This window comes from Theropithecus gelada, chromosome 8, assembly GCF_003255815.1.
Source record: "Theropithecus gelada isolate Dixy chromosome 8, Tgel_1.0, whole genome shotgun sequence".
In the NCBI taxonomy this organism is placed as follows: domain Eukaryota; kingdom Metazoa; phylum Chordata; class Mammalia; order Primates; family Cercopithecidae; genus Theropithecus; species Theropithecus gelada.
The window spans coordinates 110071094-110092435 of record NC_037676.1 but is presented as its reverse complement, the minus strand read 5'-3'; the positions used below and the strand labels follow the sequence as shown (position 1 = coordinate 110092435).

General features: G+C 37.3%; 1 protein-coding gene across 2 annotated transcripts in view; it reads left to right on the top strand.

The window, feature by feature from the left end:
* RSPO2 (R-spondin 2) overlaps positions 1-14449 on the top strand; it is a 168424-nt gene extending 153975 nt beyond the window's left edge. For both annotated transcript variants that reach the window (XM_025394237.1, XM_025394238.1), the window contains one exon: positions 12576-14449. In XM_025394237.1, coding sequence (XP_025250022.1) covers positions 12576-12691 — 116 coding nt within the window. In that variant the 3' untranslated portion in view covers positions 12692-14449. The remainder of the gene's footprint in view (positions 1-12575) is intronic.
* The last annotated feature ends 6893 nt before the right edge of the window (positions 14450-21342 follow it).

Genomic DNA, 21342 nt, shown 5'->3' with positions numbered 1-21342 from the left:
ATGTCTCTAGTAATCATGAGGTATGCCAAACATGTTAGAGTTCCTTCTCAAAATATTTTTCCCCTAATTGAAATCCATTGCCTCTACTTGGGTAGTTGACCAAGATTCTAAAGTGACCAAAATATTTGTCTGGTCTTGTGGATAGAGACTATTTTGGCAAATGTTTGTTACTTTCTTTGTCCTGTAAGAATAACAAAATATACCACTGGTTATCCTCGTCTTGTATCAAACCAATAATGGCCCCAGGCTTCATTTTATGAATTTAAAGATTCAGCCACTTAAAGGAATGACCAGTTCATGGGGTTTGCAGAAGTTTATAACAGAAGGGAAGAAAGTAACATTGACCATTTCCTTCCTCTCCTCCCACTCAGGCTTATACTTATGTAAGTCTTATAATGGACAAGAGGGTAAGCTTTGGTACCAGACTACATGAGTTCAAATCTCAACTCTACCACTTACTGCCTGTGGCATCTTAGGTTTACTTTACCTCTCTGATACTCAGGTTCTTCTGAAAAGTTGGGATATCCTTCACCTTAAGTATTTATCCCAATTTCCTTTCTTTGATTATATGAATCTTAAATTATCATGTGTACCATGAAAATATGTGCAGCTCTTATGTATCAATAAGAAAACTTTACAAAATGAAAAAGGGATATTTTTAATGTGAAATGAGTTATTATGCTCAGCACTTGGTACTTGGCACACTACTTACACTTATTTGATTTTAATATTTTCGAAGAAACTCACCATCTTTCTAAAAGAAAAGAAAAACTTTCTAACCTTTTTTCTGTAATCCCACAAATATCTTGATACCACCGGTATTTGTGTCACCTAGACTGAGAGGTACTTTTCTCATCTTTTTAGTTTTTGAAGTGCCAACTCTGCATCCCCTAGTTAGGCAGAAGCCCCAAACTTGATTATAAATTTGATTTTTTTTTCAACTGCAATTTTCTTGGTCTCTTTAGAATTTTTGCAAATGAACTAAGCCTTTCAAAAAGAACCTCTTCATGAATAGAGTAGAGTAACTCCAGTTTCTGGAATATGTCCACAGGAGAGAGAAATCTGCTATAGCACAAGTGACCTGCCCCACCTTGGCCAGAACATAAAGATAAGGGCCCTACCCCTGGGTGTGCACCCCTGGGTGTGCCTCCCCACACTGGAAGCTTAATTTCTGCTTGCTTGCTTCTTGGGGGATTGCCTACATATAGATCCCAGGGAAGGGAGTCAAGGCAGAAAGAGGTTTGCACACTCTTTCAGCAGTACTTTATGCTCTAGAATCGCATGCAGTTAACTTCGCACTAAGTCATCTGTGAAGCTTAAAAAATATTGTGGGCTTTCAGGAGTTGGTGCATGACTAGGGAATCTTTTTTAAGTTCCCTGGAGGAATCTTTTACCTCTGGCCTGTTAACTGGTTTTTAGAACCACAGGTTTAAACTTTTTCCGACTCAGCTGAAAAATAAGCATCCTGTGTTTTTTTTTTTTAAATTTTTTCTTGAGTTTTGCCATAGGCACACTGTTGATACTGAGTTGGAACTGCTAAATGTGTTGCTTGACCCTGGGAAACTGAGGCTTTGAATGTCTTAACCCCAGGGAATAACTGATTTGAGAAAGATGGGTTGTAGGCCAGGCCCATCAGGGATCTAATGGGACCTAAGGGGACCCTGATATTGTGTGGGACTGAGCAGGGAAGCTGATGTCTTTCTCCAGCCTAGTATTTACTTATTAGTTTGTTTGTTTAGCAGCCATTTAAATGATTATGAGATCAAGGCATTTTGCTGGACACAAGGGATCCAAAGACTATAGTGGAAAGAGTACAGGTTTCAGGTTTTAGAATCTGCCAGATGTTGGTTTGAATCACTGCTGAGCTATGTGATTTTGTGCTATTTACTTAACTTCTCGAAACCTATTTCCTCATCGGCAAAATGGATATAATGCTTGCTTTGCGAGTTGCTGTAAGGATTAGAAATAATACAAGTAAGGCACTTTATATAGCACTATAGTTTATTTAGTGTTTGTGTGCCAGGTGTATGTGAAATTTTATACATATTCTCTTTCACTCCTTATACAGATGCTGGAGCAGACATCATTGCTACTACCAGTTTAGAATTGAGAAAACTAAGGTTTAGAAAAAGTGTCTAGTTCAAGATCTCTAGTTTCTAAGCGGCATAACTCTGCTTTGAATGTAGGGCCGTCCGACTCCCCAAATTCATGTTCTTAACCTTGTATTCTAGATGCCTGCCAAGGCTAGTATCATGTTGTACCCTGCTACTTCTCCAGGTTAGACCTGGGAGTGATCCACCCAAGAGCTGTTCAGGCATCCATGGCTCTGTAGCAACTAAGACATATTGAATTCCTCTCTAGAGAATATGCAATTCAGACAAAAGAGGACTGAGGCTATTATAAGAGGGAGGTAAGCCAAAAAGTCAGAATTTATCAGGGATGCAGTATAGCCTACATAGACCATGTACAAAGCTGAAGTTGAGACCAGAAGCCATGGGGGATCCTGGGAAGAACAGGAGGGTTCATTTTACAGTAGATGACAAAGTATGGCTTTGGTTCCTGACCACTGTCAGTGTTTAGATGTAGCCCTTATATCTTTACTCCAACTCTCAGGTGACATGAGTGTAAGTGAATATCTGTAACTTGACTGTTGGAAAGGCTCTAACCAGGATGCTATGGCACATTAAATTGTAGCTATTTTTAATTATATTTTTAAAAAGTTTTAAAATAGAGATGGGATCTCCCTATATTGTCCAGTCTGGTCTTGAACTCCTGGCCTCAAGCGATCCTCTCACCTCAGCCTCCCAAAGTGCTGGGATTACAGGCATGAGCCACCACGCCCAACCTATTTTTAATTATTTACAAACTAGTAGCCATGATATACAGCCAAACAAAATTGCAATAGAAGGTGGTAAATATTACAATGAGGGAGGTTCAAAGTGCTACAGGGCACAGAGTGGGGAATGTATTTATGATCCTTTGTGGAGCATACATCCCCTCATGTTATCTTGTGTTAACTGTGTTCATGTAAGACCTGCCACTTAACTGAGCTGTTGGCTTGGACCAATAACCTATACCCTTTTCTTTCTTTAAGATATAGGATATTGCTTTGTCACCAAGGCTGGAGTACAGTGGCATCAGGATAACTCACTGCAGGCCTGAAAATCCTAGGCTCAAGCAATCCTCCTGCCTTAGGCTCCTGAGTAGCTGGGACTACAGGTGTGCATCATGCCCAGTCTCATTATCTTATATAGATGCCATGTATAAACCATTACTTTCTTTTCACTTGTGTGTCAAGTTCCATAGAAATTGTGTTGAATCCAGATTAAATAAATGCTTGCCATATGATGACGGTCTTAAATGTCATTTCTTGGGCTACTGCTTTTTGTTTTTCATTTAGTTAATGGTTATTGATTTAAGACCAAGAGCAAGGTATTACAGCTTCTTGTTCTAATGGAATTATCTTGAATGTACCTTCCCTTATAGTATGAAGTCAGCTATGGAGAAACTTAATGCTTTTCTGGTTATCCCATAGTTCCTAATCAAATGAAAACAGCTGAATCATTTTCTCTGCAAACCTGATGGTTTTTCTGACTTAATTTACGAGTGCCAAATGAGCTTGGTATTTATCTACATTTATTTTGAGTAAATTTAGGGCAGGCACCTGTACAGCATCCTGGCAGCACAGTGTGAGTACTTACCTTTTCCCCAAAAACATTCAATTAAATGAAAATTCATGTAAAGCACTTACAGGGCCTGGTGCAAAGTAGGAATGTTCACCATCTCACCTTACTTAGGAAACCTTATAGCCTGCATCTTGCTAAAATGTAAGAAAAAGAATAAGCAATGAATCAATGCAGTATAAATTTACAGAAAATCTACGTTACAGAGAAGTTGTTATTTATGCAGAATTTACCAGTTCATACAAGGTTTCATAGGATGACATCAATGACTTTGTGTGTGTGTGTGTGGAACTCAGTCAGGGTAATATTGTCTTCAGTGCTTCTTTGCCTTCCTTGCAAAATGACTCAATAACTTGAAAAATGACTCTCTATCCTTATCCATTGACCTTTAAAGCTGGGAAAGTGGCCAGGTGCGGTGGTTCATGCCTGTAATCCCAGCACATCGGGAGGCCGAGGCAGGAGGATCATGAGGTCAGGAGTTTGAGAGCAGCCTGACCAACATGGTGAAAACCCGTCTCTACTAAAAATACAAAAAGTAGCCAGGCATGGTGGCATGTGCCTATAATCCCAGCTACTCAGGAGGCTGAGGCAGGAGAATCGCTTGAAGCCAGGAAGTGGAGCTTGCAGTGAACCAAGATCGTGCCACTGCACTCCAGCCTGGGTGACAGAGCGAGACTCCGTCTCAAAAAAAAAAAAAAAAAAAGCTGGGAAAGTATATGAGAGAGTAGCAGAACTAGGCTCAGAGCACAGGTTTCCCCTTCTAATTAGCTGTAGGAGCATGGGTAGGGGTCACTGTAGATCTTCTGTGCTTCAGTTGCTTCATTATCTAAACCACCTTGCAGAAGTGGACTACAGCAGGGCCTAGCAAATGCCTAGTATATTTGCTGTCTTTCCACCCTCACCAGTGCAGCCAACTCATCGTGCCAAATTGTCAGGAGTCACCACCAAACAGCTTTCACCCTTGATGTCAAATCTATGACTTTCTGCACCAGAAGACTCTGAAGATCATTTGCAGTTTTACATCTCTATTCTTACAAATAAGGAATCCAAGATAAGAACCTGTTCTTTTCAGGTAGTTTACCTTTCCCATAAGAAAGTGACAACCAGAATTTGTGAATAATGCCTTTTCCTAAATCAATATTTGAATAGCAGATTTTCCTTCTTAAGTTTCTTTTTTTCTCTAATTAGCCCAAATATCTTTAACAGCAGTACAATTATATTTTTACCTTGTGCAGTACTTGGGTCTTGTTAATCTTTAGTCCACTAAAGAGATTACCTATGGTTAGAAAGAAAGAAAAAGCCTCCAATGGGGGTTCAACAAAAAGTATTTAAGAAATTAGAGTCCCCAAGTTGCCCTGTACGTTGTTTTAAAAAACCATCTCCTAACCAGTACTCTTACTGTAAAAGTGAATTATTGCCCCCTTGTGGTAGAATTGTTCATTTACTTTCTTCACACAAATAGTAGAGTCGTATTTTAGTTTCTACTAATCTGAAAACTTTGTCCTTTACAATTAACCTAAAGTATTTATGAAAATAATTTTAGATAGTTTTAAAACTCTCTTCTTGTTTGTGCTTACCTATGTGACATACCACAGAATCCTGTCTTGTCTTTCTGTTTCACGGACTAGGGATTTAAGAAACAAGACCAAATCTCATTCAGATTACCTTGTTATAGTCCTTATTGCTTCAGGAAAGCTGAATGAGGTTGTGGAATATTCTTACTGCCCCTTTAAAAGCCATGTCATAGACTCGAAGAACAGATTTTCTTCAGAGCTGTAAAATGAGGAACTTCTGAGAAGTTTTGAAATACCATGTGCAGGAAACCATAGTGGTAATACAGTTCATTTATAAAGGTTCAGGTGATCTTCTTCAGGGTTAGCTTTTCTTCCATTTCCATCGTTTTGAACATGAAATAAAATTTTAAAACGAAATAGGACTTCCTGTCAACAAAAATGGGTAACAGATCTGACTCCTAATAAAATGTCTTCTATAAGAAAAATTGAAGTCTTGAAGCCATTTCATACTATTTTAGATCAAAAATATGGTACATTTTTACAGATGAAAGAATAGTAATAGAGGCTTCCCATTTAGATTGGCTGATTGAAATAGCTTTTATAAATTCATGTAAACCTGTGAAGGTAGTAAGTATTCTGAATCCTGATATTCTGAATGATTGTCACATTTAATTTTGTCCGTTATTTACTTTGGACAGTTGTGACTCTTTATCAATAGTCTTGCAAGAACAACAACCCTTATAAGTTACCTCTAGATTGTGTGTAGATTTTAAATGCACATGCCCTTTTATGAAGATGAAATGACTAAGTGACCCTTTGAAAAATCTTCTAAGTTACTACTTGACATTCAAGTAGGCTCTCCTTAGTAAGTGACTTGTTATTATTTTCAACACTTTAATGTTTATTGCTTTGTCTCTAGATTATTTTTTCTTGAAGAAAATGATAACAAACCATTATTGAAGGATTAGATGTTGCCAGTCCTTTCAAAACACAGCTATCTGTGGAATCTTTTTAGTGAAAAGAAGAGGTGCATTTCTAGATAACCAAATGATTGTTACTAAAAATGCCTTTTAAGGAATTTTGTACTGTCAGTAAAGAGCCACAGTTGATTCATTTCCTTTACTCTTTCCACCTTACTCTCACTTCTGACTCCTCAGCTGATGTAAATAAGTAACTTATTTTATTTACATTTTATGTTATGTAAATACGTAAAATAAAAATAATTAAAGTATGTCCATTTACATTACTTAAACAAGTAAAATGTAAATTTATTTTTAAATAAATTTAATAAGTTTAAATAATTTCCATTTTAATACATATATTTAATACATATACATTTTACTTATTTATAATATGTATTTGTTGTACATTTTACTTATATAACTTTTTTTTTTTTTGAGGCGGAGTCTCGCTCTGTTGCCCAGGCTGGAGTGCAGTGGCACAATCTCGGTTCACTGCACGCTCCGCCTCCCGGGTTCATGCCATTCTCCTGCCTCAGCCTTCCGAGTAGTTCGGACTACAGGCACCCGCCACCACGCCCGGATGATTTTTTGTATTTTTAGTAGAGACAGGGTTTCACCATGTTAGCCAGGATGGTGTGGATCCCCTGACCTCGTGATCCACCCGCCTCGGCCTCCCAAAGTGCTGCGATTACAGGCGTAAGCCACCACGCCTGGCACTTATATAACTCTTATACTTGAAAATTGCAAAGAGTAGATTTAAAATGTTCTCACACAAGAAAAAAGCATATTAGGTGATGGGCGTGTTAATTAGCTTGATTATTAGCTTAACCATTTCACATTATATACGTACATCACAATACCATGTTATACACTATACAAATTTTATTTGTCAACTAAAATAAATGTGTTATTCTGAACTATATGAACAGTAGAAAGATTATCTTAGGCTACATAGGACATAGTGTGGTAGATCCCAGTCCTGCTTATCATATTTGCCCACCTGGACTGCTTTCTAGAGGGAAAAAAGCTTCAAGAACTAACAAATCTCCATTCTTAATGTCTGAAGGGTTTAGGTCAATAGTTATTAAGTTTTTATATCTCAGGTCTAATTACGAGTGATCACTCTACAAAAGGATCTGCTTACTGTCATTTCCATCACAGGAGGAATGCTTTTGTATTACAGGCTTTTTCTTAGAGCCATTTATGATAAGTTTTAGTGATATCCAACAGTAGTATTCCTGGATATAAAGTTAATTGCTGTTACTTAAAATATAAAATACTTGCATTCATAGTTGAAAATATACTTTATTCCCTCAGTAATCACAAAAAGAAAAGGTCATGAAAATGTAGTCAGGACATTTTAGTACTGAAAAAATTGTAACGCACTTAAGATCTCTGTGCATAAATCTTTGTCCAAGTTTAGATTATGTTCTGAGGATAGAGTCCTAGATCTGAGTCAAAAGTTAAGAATATTTTTCATACTTCTGTGCATATTGGCAGATGGCTTTTCAGAAAGTCTGTATCAATTTTATATTGTCAGTGCATCCTGTTGCCTGTCTCATGACATTCTTACAAGTGTTAGGTATTTTTACTTTTAAGGATCTTTGTAGTGGCATCTCATCTTGTTTGGAAGTTTTAATTGTGAGATTTAATTATTTAAATATATTTATTTCCTTTATGAATTGTTTAGGTCTCGTCTATTTTTAAATGAACTTTTAAAAAAATATTTTAGAAACCAGTTGGTGTTTTCTACACAATCACTAATCTTATATAAATCTCTCTTGCTACTCATTCTTGGGCAAAATCAAGTTGCCCATATGGAAAAAAAATAAATGGTCCAGTACTATTCATCAGTTACAACTCAGTCCTTCTGACTTTATATGTGAAAGGAACATTTCATGTTCCAGAGTGTTCTGTGAAATGTGACAATATCTGCCAGGTTGGTGGTTACACAGGCTTCTTGTCCCTAAGTTTTAGCGGCTTTGAAGAATCTCTCTGAGGTGATTTCAAAATCTCCATGATGAATTTTATAATGCACTGAAGCCCAGGTTTCAAGTTAGAGCATTACAAACTTAAAAATCAGTAAAACTCAGTCCTAGTTTTGTCCCAGTTGTGGCTACAACAGTAATTACAGTTAATTACATTTGTCATAATTATGGCTTACTTTCTGCAGCTTGTGTGTTTATGTATGTAGGTATGTGCACGTATTATTTATACATATATGCATAGAGAGAAGTTTTTATCTCTTTTATAGTCAAAGCTACTGAAATTTTTCTTTAGTTTTCTTCCATTATATTTACCCTTAAAGTCTTTCTTAAAACACCTTGCATTATGGAAACTCTAGACAGCTTCTGTGCCTTACTCTGAGGGATGTACGAGAAACATTTTCCCGGTGATGGAAAGATTCTTACGTATACCCAGTGAGAGGAGAAAGCATTTGAAGACCTTCCTTGACTTTGAGAGTTTATGAAAGAATGAAATCACTGTCTGACTGGCAGTGGACTTGGCATTTGCACAGCTTCATGTAATTTGTGAGTCTGCCTATATCCTGGTTCAAAATAATCTACCCTATTTCTAATTCTAATAGCAGCAATTCACAGCTGGATGGTAGCAGTATTTCCGTAAGGAATTGTTCATATTTCTCTGCAGAAGAGTTGATAGGTTATGCTCTGGGACCATTTCCACATGTGAGCAAGTCAATGTAATTACGTTAGAATGTGGCTTTGATAGTATCTTTCTAATTTTGTTCATTTTGAGGATAATCTTGTCTTGCCAGTGATATTCTACACATCTTCCTTTCATCCTAGGGACACAACTTTTTCACAGTGTCTCATAACTTTCTAGTGAATGATGACTGTAGTATTTTCATTCTATAAACAGAGAGACTAAGAGTCAGGCATATGCCTTACCAGACATCTCAGTTACAAGACTGTGCTTAGCTACCGGGTTTTCTTCTTCCCAGAAGTAGCCTTTCTCTAAACCACACTGCATTGCCTCCCTTAAAAATGGTAATAATTGGGACCAGTCGTCTCCTTGCATCTGCATAACAGTGCTAAAAAGATCTGCCCTGTAGACCTGATTCTACCTGATTTTGAAGAGATTCCCTTAGTTATGATGTGTTAAGGCCACTGCATTCTCAAGACACTAGGGATAAAGATATGCAAAATTTGTCATTAGCACTGGATATGTTGGATGTTGACAATCCTCTCGTAAAACTCAAACCTTTTTTTTTTTTTTTTTTTTTTTTGTTTAAATCCTGGGCAGTATCTATTCCAGGTCTTCTCTCATGAGCTAAAAAGTAAAGTTAAATTCGTGACTTGAATTGTGCATTGGGTGACTGGCATCATATTTGCCTTTAAATACTTCCCGTATAGCATATATGTGCTTGGGAATGTGCAGCAATTGAAGTCTAGAAATCATTCTCCAAGTCTAATCCCATATCCACAGAGGAAAAGAAATTAAGCGGAAACAGAAATTAGCACATTTGTATGTCTAATATAACTTATTTTCAAATATATAGATAAAAACAAGGATTTTTGTTAGCTTTAATCTTACCAATTTCTTTTCTCACGTTTGAAAATCTTAGAATGTGAAAAAAGAATATGTATGAAAGACCCTTTCTGTATGTTATGTTGTATTTTAGTATTCTTTTACTACTTTGAGCTGGGCTTGAAGTCAGAACAATGTAGTATGGACCACAAAATATTTTCAGTTAATTTAGGCCTGTCTGTGGTCAAATCTTGGCTAACCATCTTAATTCCTCGGTATTTGCAATATATCTTATGTGAGAAATGGGACGGGCCAAAAGCAAAACCAACCAACCAAACAATAGCAAAGAGGTGTGTCATTCAAGAGAGACTTCTGAGGAGAATCTTTAGGGTTGTAATTAGGGCCCCCAAAACATTACTTGTTGGAATTGGTACCATATAGCTTATTGCCAACAGAGTAATTGTACAAGTTAAAAAATTATTTTACATAAATAAGCTTTCAGAAGCATTGCTGAATTTTTGGCCAGGATACCAAATGTTTTATGCAAGTATTGAGTAACTTCGCTATTACACAATATCATATCAGCGAGCAAACCCAAAACCATTTAATATTGACAGTTGCTTCAGAATAATATATTGGGTAAATGACACGAAATTGACCATCTTAAAATGAGCTTTTCCCGTCATTTTGCATGGATTTGCTGTTAGTGAAAGTAGTACATATTTAACTCGCAACTACATAATTTACACGAAGCTTTCTTGTGAATGTGAAAAGCTTTCTTTAACATATATTCAGTATATCTTTATTCTGGCAGAACACATTTTTAAAATCTAGTAAGATAAGCTTTATTTTTCCATTCACTTAGTTTCAATTTGCTTTTAAAAGAAACTCCAGGCTTTATATCAATTAAGCATAAACCAAATGAATTTAAAATATAGTCAGTAATGATTTTTTAAACTAAGGATTTTGTTGTTTATTTAGAGAAAATACAGAACAAAAACTTCTTCATAACGCTTATAACTGAAGCTTTTAAAATATGCTATTTTGTATTAAGTATTTCATTTTTCTGCCCTCCTTTGGTGTGTCTCATCATTAGAGATAATGTTACTAAATAGTTGTAACTTTACAGCTGCTTTGATTAATGATGGCTTGAACTAAGGTTTCATTGCGTAGGATTAACTATATTTCAAGATGGCAAAATGCCATTATAACATTAATGCCAGAATTTAATGAGAAGCAGAAGTTAGCTTTAAGGATCTTTATAATTTAATATGGGGGCATGATCATGTTCTCATTGTTTTAATGCAATGTCCTATTAAACATAAGTTATTCTTTTAAATCTTTTTTTCTTGTGATAAAAAGATGTAAAAACATTTGCTCAGCAAATGTTTATTGACTATCGACTAAGTGCCAGTCACTGTGCTAGGGTCTTGAAGAGTAAGCCTGTTTTCCATCCTTAAAACAGATCCTGTCTGATCAGAAGGAACAGAAATAAGAAACATCTACCTTATTTAGAAATCTCATGGCCTGCCTTAACCTTGTATGTCTCTGGTTTCCGAATACATGTATCTCCCTAGACTCTGGTCTGTTTCCTTTTCATTTTTGACATCAGCCTACTTCTCCATAGGCTAGATTGAAAAATTGGCCAGCTATATGCCTGGAATGAAAGGGTCTGGGTTATGTAATTTTACAGGTATGGGAAGGATGAAGAGCACAAAACTTAATGTTCTGTTCCCTATTCGTAGTACTGATCACTACACCTTACACGGAAGAGAAAAGTTAGGTTTTGTAGAACTACAAGATAAAATTTGAAGTAGGGAAAGTAAAAGAGGAAGAACAGCCAATAGGATTCTTTCTCGTTCATTGAGACAAAAGTCTTCCTGTACTGAAGGTGTCTAGGGGTGACTTACTTTCTGTAAAATGCAGGAGGCCTTTAAAGCCCTTTTCTGTTCTAAAAATCCTCTGATTTCTGTGTGTTTAGAACTCAAAGAGGGTGATGGACCTAAGACAGATGTCTCATGTTCTTTATTCTTTTTTCTCAAAATCTTACGTATACATACTTAGAAACATTGAGACCTTATAAAGTAAGACTATAAAACTATAACCACAGATGGAGGAAGTAAAATATAGCAGAGGCAAAGGGAAAAACAGCATTTAAAAAATTCCTGATGGAGGAAAACCTCAACTAGTTAGCTTGTAGCCTGGGCTTCCTAGTGGCTAAGGCAAAGAAGAGAAATAGGATAAGTTAGTATGATCATCTGGTAGTCAGACACATACCACCAGTTCATCAGAACAAATAAACATTCTTCTTGTTCTCCATTAATAACAACAACTTGTCCAGGGGATTTGGATAAGAAGCATAAGGTATATAATGAAAGATGTCCTCATGAATTTTTATAGAAAATAAAGGATTGCACATATGTCATTTTATACATTGGTATTTGGAATATGGAGGAAATAATGTTAAAAGCAAGACTTTTTCCCTCATGGGGAAGGGAGAGAGGAGTTTGAAACTTCTGGTATGTTTGCTATAGATAGATGCTTATTTTCTTTTGACCCACTGACATGTGGAGCAGTAATAAGATGTAAAGATGTGTAGTAAAGGGTAGCATTGTTAAAAGTAGGAGGGAATAAATGGAATTTTTGTGGCAGGATGATATTTGAAAGACGGATCAGGCCACTGGGAGGTTTTTCAATATGCCAGTTCCCTGTAACAGGAAGATCAGTCTCTGTTTTAGACAGCATATCCAATTTAGTAAATTATTATTATTCTGTCAAAATTAATGTGAACAATTTTCTCTTTGAGGCTTTTTCCATAGGTGATGTTTTCCAGATGGGCTTTGTGCAAAACTCCCAATGTTTTTGTGTTTTCTTTCCTAGAGAAAGAGCCTTTTCTGACATCTCTTCATTTCTTTCCTTCATTGTAGGGAAGAGAACACCAAAGGCGAAGGAGAAGAGGAACAAGAAAAAGAAAAGGAAGCTGATAGAAAGAGCCCAGGAGCAACACAGCGTCTTCCTAGCTACAGACAGAGCCAACCAATAAAGCAAGAGACACATCTGGTAGATTTTTAGGGGTTTTTGTTTTTGCAAACGTGCACAAAGCTACTCTCCACTCCTGCACTCTGGTGTGCAGCCTTTGTGCTGCTCTGCCCAGTATCTTTTCCCAGTAACATGGTGAAAGGAAGCACCACCAGCGTGGCCCCTGTGTTATTTATGCTTTGGTTTGAATCTGGAGACTGTGAAGGCAGGAGTAAGTGCACAGCCCATGACTTGGCTCAGTGTGTGCTGAGAGAATCCGTCCCCGGCACCACGGACACGCTAGCGGTGTGAGGCTGCAGACCACCGCTGGAGGACGGACTTCTGCCTATTTATGTGAAAGAAGATGCTTGGCAGGCAATGCGCTATTCACTCGTGACATTTATTTCTCACGTTGTGCATTTTCAAGGATATGTTTATGTGGATATCTGCTTAGTGGTTACCACATGGTATTCTCAGCATCTGTCACCTTCACACTGTTGTGCGATGAAACTGCTTTTAGCTGAGGATACGCTCTGGAAATTCCTGCTCAGTTTCACAGCAGCCCTAATATGTACATATTCTGCAGGGGCTACATATAAAGCTCTTATTTACTGTATATTTATGCTTTCTTGTGCGTAAGGAGTCATACCTGATTAATATGTCACTTTGTTTCTAGTGGTTCCTAACCCATTGTCTGGTAAATGACTTTTCTAGTTTGGAGAATTGACACATGTTTTGTTGTCTCTTGAAACTTTTTTTCCCCTCATTGTGGGCTTATTTCTCATTGTAAGGGTAGGATAAACTAGTTTTTGTATATAGAGTCAAATGACCAGTGTCAAAGAGTTTGCATATTGTATAGACCTTCCCCACTCCACATGTCCCACACATAGAAAAAGCAGCAGGTGGCATCTGGCAATCAGAAGCCCAAACTGCCTTTGAGTCTAAGATGTGATGACTTTGAAGAAACACAACTGAAAACATGAGGGACTATATCCAGTCACTTGTAGCCAGTTTCACAGGCCAGCTACAGAATTGTCCAAACATTATTTCTGACTGCCTTTTTCCCTGCCCCCAAATTTAAAGCAATCCCTGACTTTCAATGACAGGGCACCTGCCAATGTTCTTGGGTCACTGAAGAAGTTACTAACATGAGCCTGTGCATAGAATTTTAGGAGATAAATGGATGAATTTCTGTGACTGCTGGTCAGATCTTAACAAGTCTCTATTGAGCCAGAATCTGTTTCAGATCCAAGATGGAGAGGAACACTATGGAAACTTCCCAGGTGACTTTCAGAGCAGTTGTTTCGAACGCATCATTGTTCACTTGGGGGAACCAGTTTTTAGAAGGTTGTGAATTGGCTTTTTCTCAAAACATTATTATCTTCTTGGCTGATCCAGGAGAAAATTAGAACAGAAAAATAATGGTTGTGGATTTCTAAACAAAGCAAGGTAAAGCCATTTTTTTTTCACCTTGCATTGGCAAAACTACCTCTTCAGTGTTTTTGTTTAACTTTTGATTCAAAAGCGTCTTACCGATAAGGATAAATATCATATACATCATTATGAAAATATTGCTATGAGATAATAAGCCATATATGAATGTTGTATACAACTTTAGGGTTTGCATTTAATCCTGAAGTGTTACCTCCTTTCATGTCTATTTACACTATTTTCCCATTTACTAAGTGGGGAGGGGTCTCCTTATATAGTGCTTCATCGTTAATAAGTCAATACCTATTGTTCTTGGGATGTTCTTTTTTGTGCATTAAAAACTTCAAAATTATATTTTGTGGAGTTTGTTTTACTTTAGAGATACATTTAGAAATAACTTAGTACTTTGTTCTACCCCCAAAATATAACAGTCCTTTAAAAAAGACAAATCTTTAAAAACCTATGTTGGTAACTACATCTAGAACACTAACTGGTTTTCTAGTTAGTGTAAACTAGCACAACTAGTGTTGCTAGTTTATCTATAAACTAGATAACTATAAATTAGAGTCCAAGTGCCCGAGTTCTAATCCAGACTGAGAGTGGCCTGTGAAAATTACTGAATCCCTCCACTCTGTTTCCTTATCTGTGAAATGGGGATCACTTTATCATCTGCCTCCAAGGGTTGTGTTTTAAGGACCAAATGAAAATATATACAAGGTTGTACTTTAAGGATATGATTAGGTAAAATGTGTAAAGTATGGTCAGCACAGCATTCTATATACTAAGTACTATACAAGTTGGTCATCTATTACATTTTCATTGGATAGATTCTTTTGATTTCTCCTTATTAACAAACTAGAACATTTATGAAAAGTATTGATCTATTGTTTGATGCCTGGGCATTATTTGCTAAAACGTTTACATCTGCTTGAGTCTCCCTGATATAAGCAGCATACATACACAGATACACACAAAACGGAATTCATTCCTGTATCAATGAGGGTACAACCAAGGAAATAAACTAGTTAGGGTATTTCAAACAGGGAATTTAACACCAGGAATTGGTTATACAGGTGATAAAGGAGACACGGAGCCAAAATATGTTGCCAAGATGACCCAGAGATTAGCAACAGCAGGAGACACTATTTTACCCCTAATGCAAGAGGGATTACATGAAGAGGTGGAGTTTCCAGAATCTAGAAGCCACAGGTGCCCAGCTAGACTTAGAACCATAGCTAAGGCTAGAGCTATAACCACAGAAGGAGCTGGAACTGAGGACAGAAAGCTGGTTTGGTAGGAGCCGAAATACTGGAGATGATCTGGTTGCTGTGAGAAATGTTGCTTGAGGCAAATTCATAGAGGAGGAAATACCCTGGCTTCTCCCTATCTCACAACCTCCAGTCTTCCACCAGTGCCCGCTATTGCCCAAAGCTTCCCAGAAGCCAGCAGGCAAGGGAGTCTGGGTAACACAGTTTTCTGTGGTGCAGAAGAGCCTGAAGGAAGGGCAGCGGGTAGATCTAAGAGCAAACAAACAAATGATCTGCATAATCACTGACGCCTACCTTCAACTGTTCCCTTTCCTGCTTTCCCTATTGGACAGTTAATTCTTTAGCTAGTTGATTAAAGGCTCTTGTATTTGTCATTTACTTCCTTTGTTCCCTACATCTAGTCAGTTACTAATATCTAATGAGTTTACTTTGGAAATATCTCTTGATTTTCTCCCTACCCCTTTATTTTCTTTGCCCAAGGCCTGGTCCTCTTTGTCTCTTTTTCTGGACTGTTCCACTCTTCCTAGACATCATTTTTGCCCCCAGCTTCACTCACTCCAATTATTCCTTTGTATTTCTACCACTTATTTTTCTATTAACATTTTTTTCTTCCTTTTCAAAAAAATACTTTCCCATTCCTTATAGAATAAAATTTTACAATTCTTCAGTGCCCTTTTAATGTTGTCTTCACCCATGTATCTTACAGAGATCAACAAAAGACTGGATGGCGTGGATGAGTGCTGTAAAATCTTCAAGGTTTCCTTGATGGTAAACTTGGACATGCTCACTGTATTAGTTGATACCCCTTGAATCACAAAGACAGAAGTGCAAGGACTGACATGGCTTTAAAAGTAGATGATATTAGCACATGTTGGTTTCTGATTAAAAAAAAAAAGTAGGTGATAAACATTAAATCTTGAAATCTCCAATTCTTGTTTTACTTCTTATTAAAACAAAATAGATCTTTATTTTGGGCCCAAACCTAAAGTGAAATATTAAATATTCAAAAAGCAAATATTTTTTCTACATACAGTCTCTCATTTATGTGGGTAGCACCACTACCTTCTAGCATACCCTTGACTGAGAGGTTGAAGAAGCTGAAAAATGTGTGATGAATACAGATTTTGATGGATTTCCATATTCATCTCCGATGAATCATTACAGAAAACTGCCATGTGCCATTTTCTCCTGCTCTAGCAGACGTTGTTACTCACTCACTCTCTACCTCTGAGCAGGACAAAGATTCAGAATCCTTCCCAACAAAGGTGTTCCAAGAAAACATTACCAATAGATTGGAATTGACAGGGGAGTTACAACTTTTTGCTTTCCAGGTTCAACTTAATGTCTTAGATAGTGACTTCACCCAGACACACTCTTTGGAGCACTCCATGACGTATTTTTCAAACCTTTCCGCTAGTACCCTTACAGGCAGAGAAAAGCAAATAACCCTGGAATTATAACCTGAAGCAGCCTCATTTTAATCCTGATTTTAAAATAATTCATGCAAATTTTGTATTCTACTCAATAAAAGGGCTATTTTTAAATACAAAATTATTCCCCTATCCTTTGACATTCCCTCCAAAAACCTTGGAGCAAAATCACATTTCAGGAAGATGTTCCATGTTTATTCAGTCCTGGGTTTTGCATACTCCTTGGCAAGTAGTTCCTTGTCCCTAGAAAAACGCATATCTTCATTTAAGAAGCTGAACAGTAGTTCTTTGGTAGTGTTCACAAATGGCTTTACCAACTAACTCCTCCTTGGGTTTTATGACCTCAGACTCCCCAGGTGCACATTCCACTTTAATTTGACTCTTTTTCTACTGGCTTCCTTTCTCCTCCTTTCTACTTTAGTTATGATTCAGCCATCAGCTGCCTTCCCTATGTCTGTTTTCGAGAAAAGAAGTAGCAATCTTTTTCTGTAAAGGGCCAGAGAGTAAACATTTTAGGCTTTGTGGACCACACTATCTCAGTGGCAGCTACTCAGCTGTTATAGCAGAAAAGCAGCCATTTTTAGTACGTAAATGAATGGGCATGACAATGTTGCAATACAACTTTATACAAACTTAAATGTGAATTTCATAGTTATCACATGTCATAATATACTCTTTTGACTCTTGGCAACCACTTAAAAAGTGTAAAATTGTTAGCTCGTCAGCCATGCAAAAATAGGTGGCCAGGCTGGATTTGGCCCACAGACTGGATTTCTTGACCCCTGGTATACAAGATAACTCGGTGGCTCATGAAATGTCTTTGCAAACTATGAAAGCCTATCTATCTCTAACTCTGTCTCAGCTACATACACTCTGCTTCTGGTAGGAGCCCAATAACTGTGTTGAATGCAGATGCCATTTTAACTACCCTATGTATGGAAATAATTTCCAACTTTATAATGCCATTCTTGAAGTCTCTAGTTCTTATTTTGATTCTTCCTGGCCATCGGATATTATATTTGTTTTGGGCCCAAACCTTAAGTGAAATGTTAAAAATTTAAAAAGTGAATTTTCTTTTCTGGATAAGTTATCTCCTAACTTCTTCATCGATTTAAGTAGTACCACTGCCTTTTAGTGTACCCTATCCCTGCATTCCAATAAGAGAATAGCTTCTGTCTCTTTTTCATTAAGACCACTCCATCCTTTCTGTAATATGTGTCAGTGATGCAGTCTTTCCTTGCTCTCGTAGCCCAATTTACATGAATTAAGGTTATGGACTCATACACAGCCAGGAAAACGCTTTTAAAAAATAACTATTTGAATGCCCCTTCTGGCTTCCTTACTTGCTCTGGAATCTGTAATTCCTTACCTGTTTTTTCCCATTATCTTTTCCTTATTAGAGTCTGGTCCTCATTTTATGCCTAACCTATGAAAACTGAGCATGTGCTGAATGCCTTTTAGGAGTAAAACCTTGTAAACAATGGTAGCAGTACCCCCATTCTCTAGCTTGTTCATTTCATCTGCTAAGTAATTTTTAGGCCGATGTTTTGTGTCATCTTGAGCCCTTCTACTACAGAGACAGTAGAATAAGTGATGTGATAATGGAGGAGGCATCAAGGAAGGCATCTCTGGGGAAGTGTGATTTTGCATGAAGCCTGAATAATGAATGTATAAAAGTCTAAGAACAGTCCAGACACTGGAAACAACCTGTGTGAAGGTCCCGAAGTGCAAACAGGGTCAGCAAGACCAACGTACAGGCAAAAAGGAAGAGTTACTAGAGCATAGTTAGGAGGAGAATGGGACCAACATGAGGTCAGAAGTAAACAAAACCAAGGTCATGAAGGGTCATGAAAGCTGTCGTGAAAACTTGGATTTGATCTACGGGCTTGGAGAAGTATGGGAGGATTTTAAGCAGGGGAGCAATGTGCTGATTCCCGTGCTGTGTTTACTTTGGCTGCTGTGTGGAAGGTGGATTTTCAGAGTGAAGGCAGAAACACAAGTTGGCAGGTTATTGCAATAATCAGATGAGAATTAGTGTGACATGAGCTGGTAGATGGTGATAAAGAAGGAAAGAAGTGGTTGGATTCAGGACCTAGTTTGGTAGAAGAGCCCATGAGACTTGCTGATGAGCTAGATGTAGGGTAAAGAAAGACAAGGGACTAAAGAAGTTTCCTATGCTTCTTGTCCTGAGCAACAGGGTATATAGGGGACACAGGGATGACAGGATAATAATACATCCATTTTTCACATGCTAAGTTTGAGGTGCCTGTTGGATATCTATGTGGAGATATCAAGAAGGCAGCTGCATATAAATCTGGAGTTTAGGGAAAAGATCAGGGCTACAGATATGACTTTGGGATAAAGCAGTGTGTAGATAGCACTTAGAACCATGGAAGTTTATGGAATGACTCAGAGAGAGAATATTCAAGAGAGAGACTTAGGGACACTCAAAGCTTAGACATCAGCCAGCAAATGAGGCACTAGTAAAGAAGTTGAAAAAGTGTCTAGAGAGGAAAAAACCAGGAGCCAGGAGTCACTAAGAGTGACTAAGATCTGGGACTCAAGGCTTACATAGTTGCCTTCCCCTTTATTTTACAATAAAAATATCAGAAGATGTGAAAAACAATTAGAAAAAAATTATAATGACTTCAGGTTTTGGTCTTCTCAAATTCATTTCCTCATTGTACACTGCAGGAGTGAAACTTAACAATAGTTTATAATCTCCTTGAAAACGGTTTTGAGGTAGAAAGAACATAAAATAAGTCAATGTTCAAAAACTTTAGAAATGGCTCTTTGTATAAATGTGCTAATGATACTTAATTTAAGGTTACCATATCACCTACCAATGTCATCTACATTTGTGATGAAATAATTATGTAATGACCCTACAAATTGTTTTCTTTCAAATTTAATAAAATGTATCAAGTGAACAACAAAACAACATTCTGCGAATTACAGGTCCTTGGGTTTGTAATTTTCAACACAAGGACTTTTTTAAAACTTGTAATTACTGGGGTACTTAGGTAGCAGCTCTCTGATGTGAGGGCATACAAGTTCGAACAGTTAGATATTGTATACACATGCAATCATGGTATTTAACTGGAAAGCAAGATCGTGGTAAAGTATCTTTCTCAGTGTTTGTTCAAAATAGGAAAACTAAAGCTTTGAGTACTTCCATTTTGTTTTTAAATTAAATAAACATGTTGCTAATCTTTTTCCCCATCACACATGCTTCACCTGAGTTTCCTCTCTCTCTCCTATGTATACTATCTGGGAAAACTAAATATGGTAGAGACTTCTTGTACTTGTTTACATTCTCTTCTCTCCTCTCTGACCACAGAGAAACATCTCATTTCTCAATCCCTTTGCAATTAGATGGGTCTTTGTGACCGATTTTAACCAATGGGATTTGATGGGAAACCACGTGTGTCACTTCGGGGCTGGGATACTTAAGAGCAGGGACATGTTCTACATGATTTCTTTTCTCCTTTGGCTGTGACCACAAAGACAGAACCACAGGGTGAAAGCAGCTTGGATCTCTAAGTTACTACAGGGGAAAATGTTGTCTTGAATGGTTGCCCAATTCAAATAGAACTCTGAGCCAAAAAATAAATGCTTATCACTTCAAATCACCAAAATTCTGGAGTAATTAGTTACCTTTGTAACTAATAACCCAGTACAGTTCTTGGCATTCTCTGTATTACAGTTTTTCAGTTTGCTTTTTCTTGGGATCAAGAAACTATATGACTTATAGTTAAAATCTGATCAGTAGATCTAGAAAAGAAGAGTCAAAGGATATTTCACCAGAATAAACAATGTGCATAAAAGAATTTGAAGAAGGACATTTATTTTTAATGAAGTATCTAATTTTGATATAAGACATAGACAAATATTCCAATAATGGTGATATAATAATCTGTTGTCAAACTTCTTTAAAGATTCATATATCATTAGATGACCAAGGGAACACATGATTTCTGTTTTTTCCATGTGCCTATTCTATGCAACAGATGTAGGCAACCTACAAAATTGTATTAGTGATGGCTGATAATCATTCTGTTAATGAGGCTTATCTTTGTATTCTCTAATAGCATATCACTGCCACCCTCCCTACAAAACATAGCCTCATCCAGATTCCATCCATCATGGACCGACTTGTCTTCTTCACCCTCCAAAACCCATTGTTGAAGCCCTAACTCCCAGCGCAATTGTGTTTGGAGATAGGACCTTTAAGGAAATGATTAAGGCTAAAGTAGGTCGTAAGGATGGGGTCCTCTTCCAATAAGACTTGTTCTTTTGAAAAGAGGAAGAGAGACACCACGAGCACGGGTGCATGGAGAAAAGGCCTTATGAGAACACAGTGAGTAGATGGTCATCCACAATCAGGGAGAGAGTCCTCTAGAGAAATTAACCTGCTGACAGCTTGATCTGCAGCATTCAGAATTATGAGAAATAAATTTCTGTTGTTTATGCCACCCAATCTGTGGTCTTCTGTTATGGAAGCCTTGGTAAACTAATGCACCATCCTTCACAAGGTTCCCCAGAAC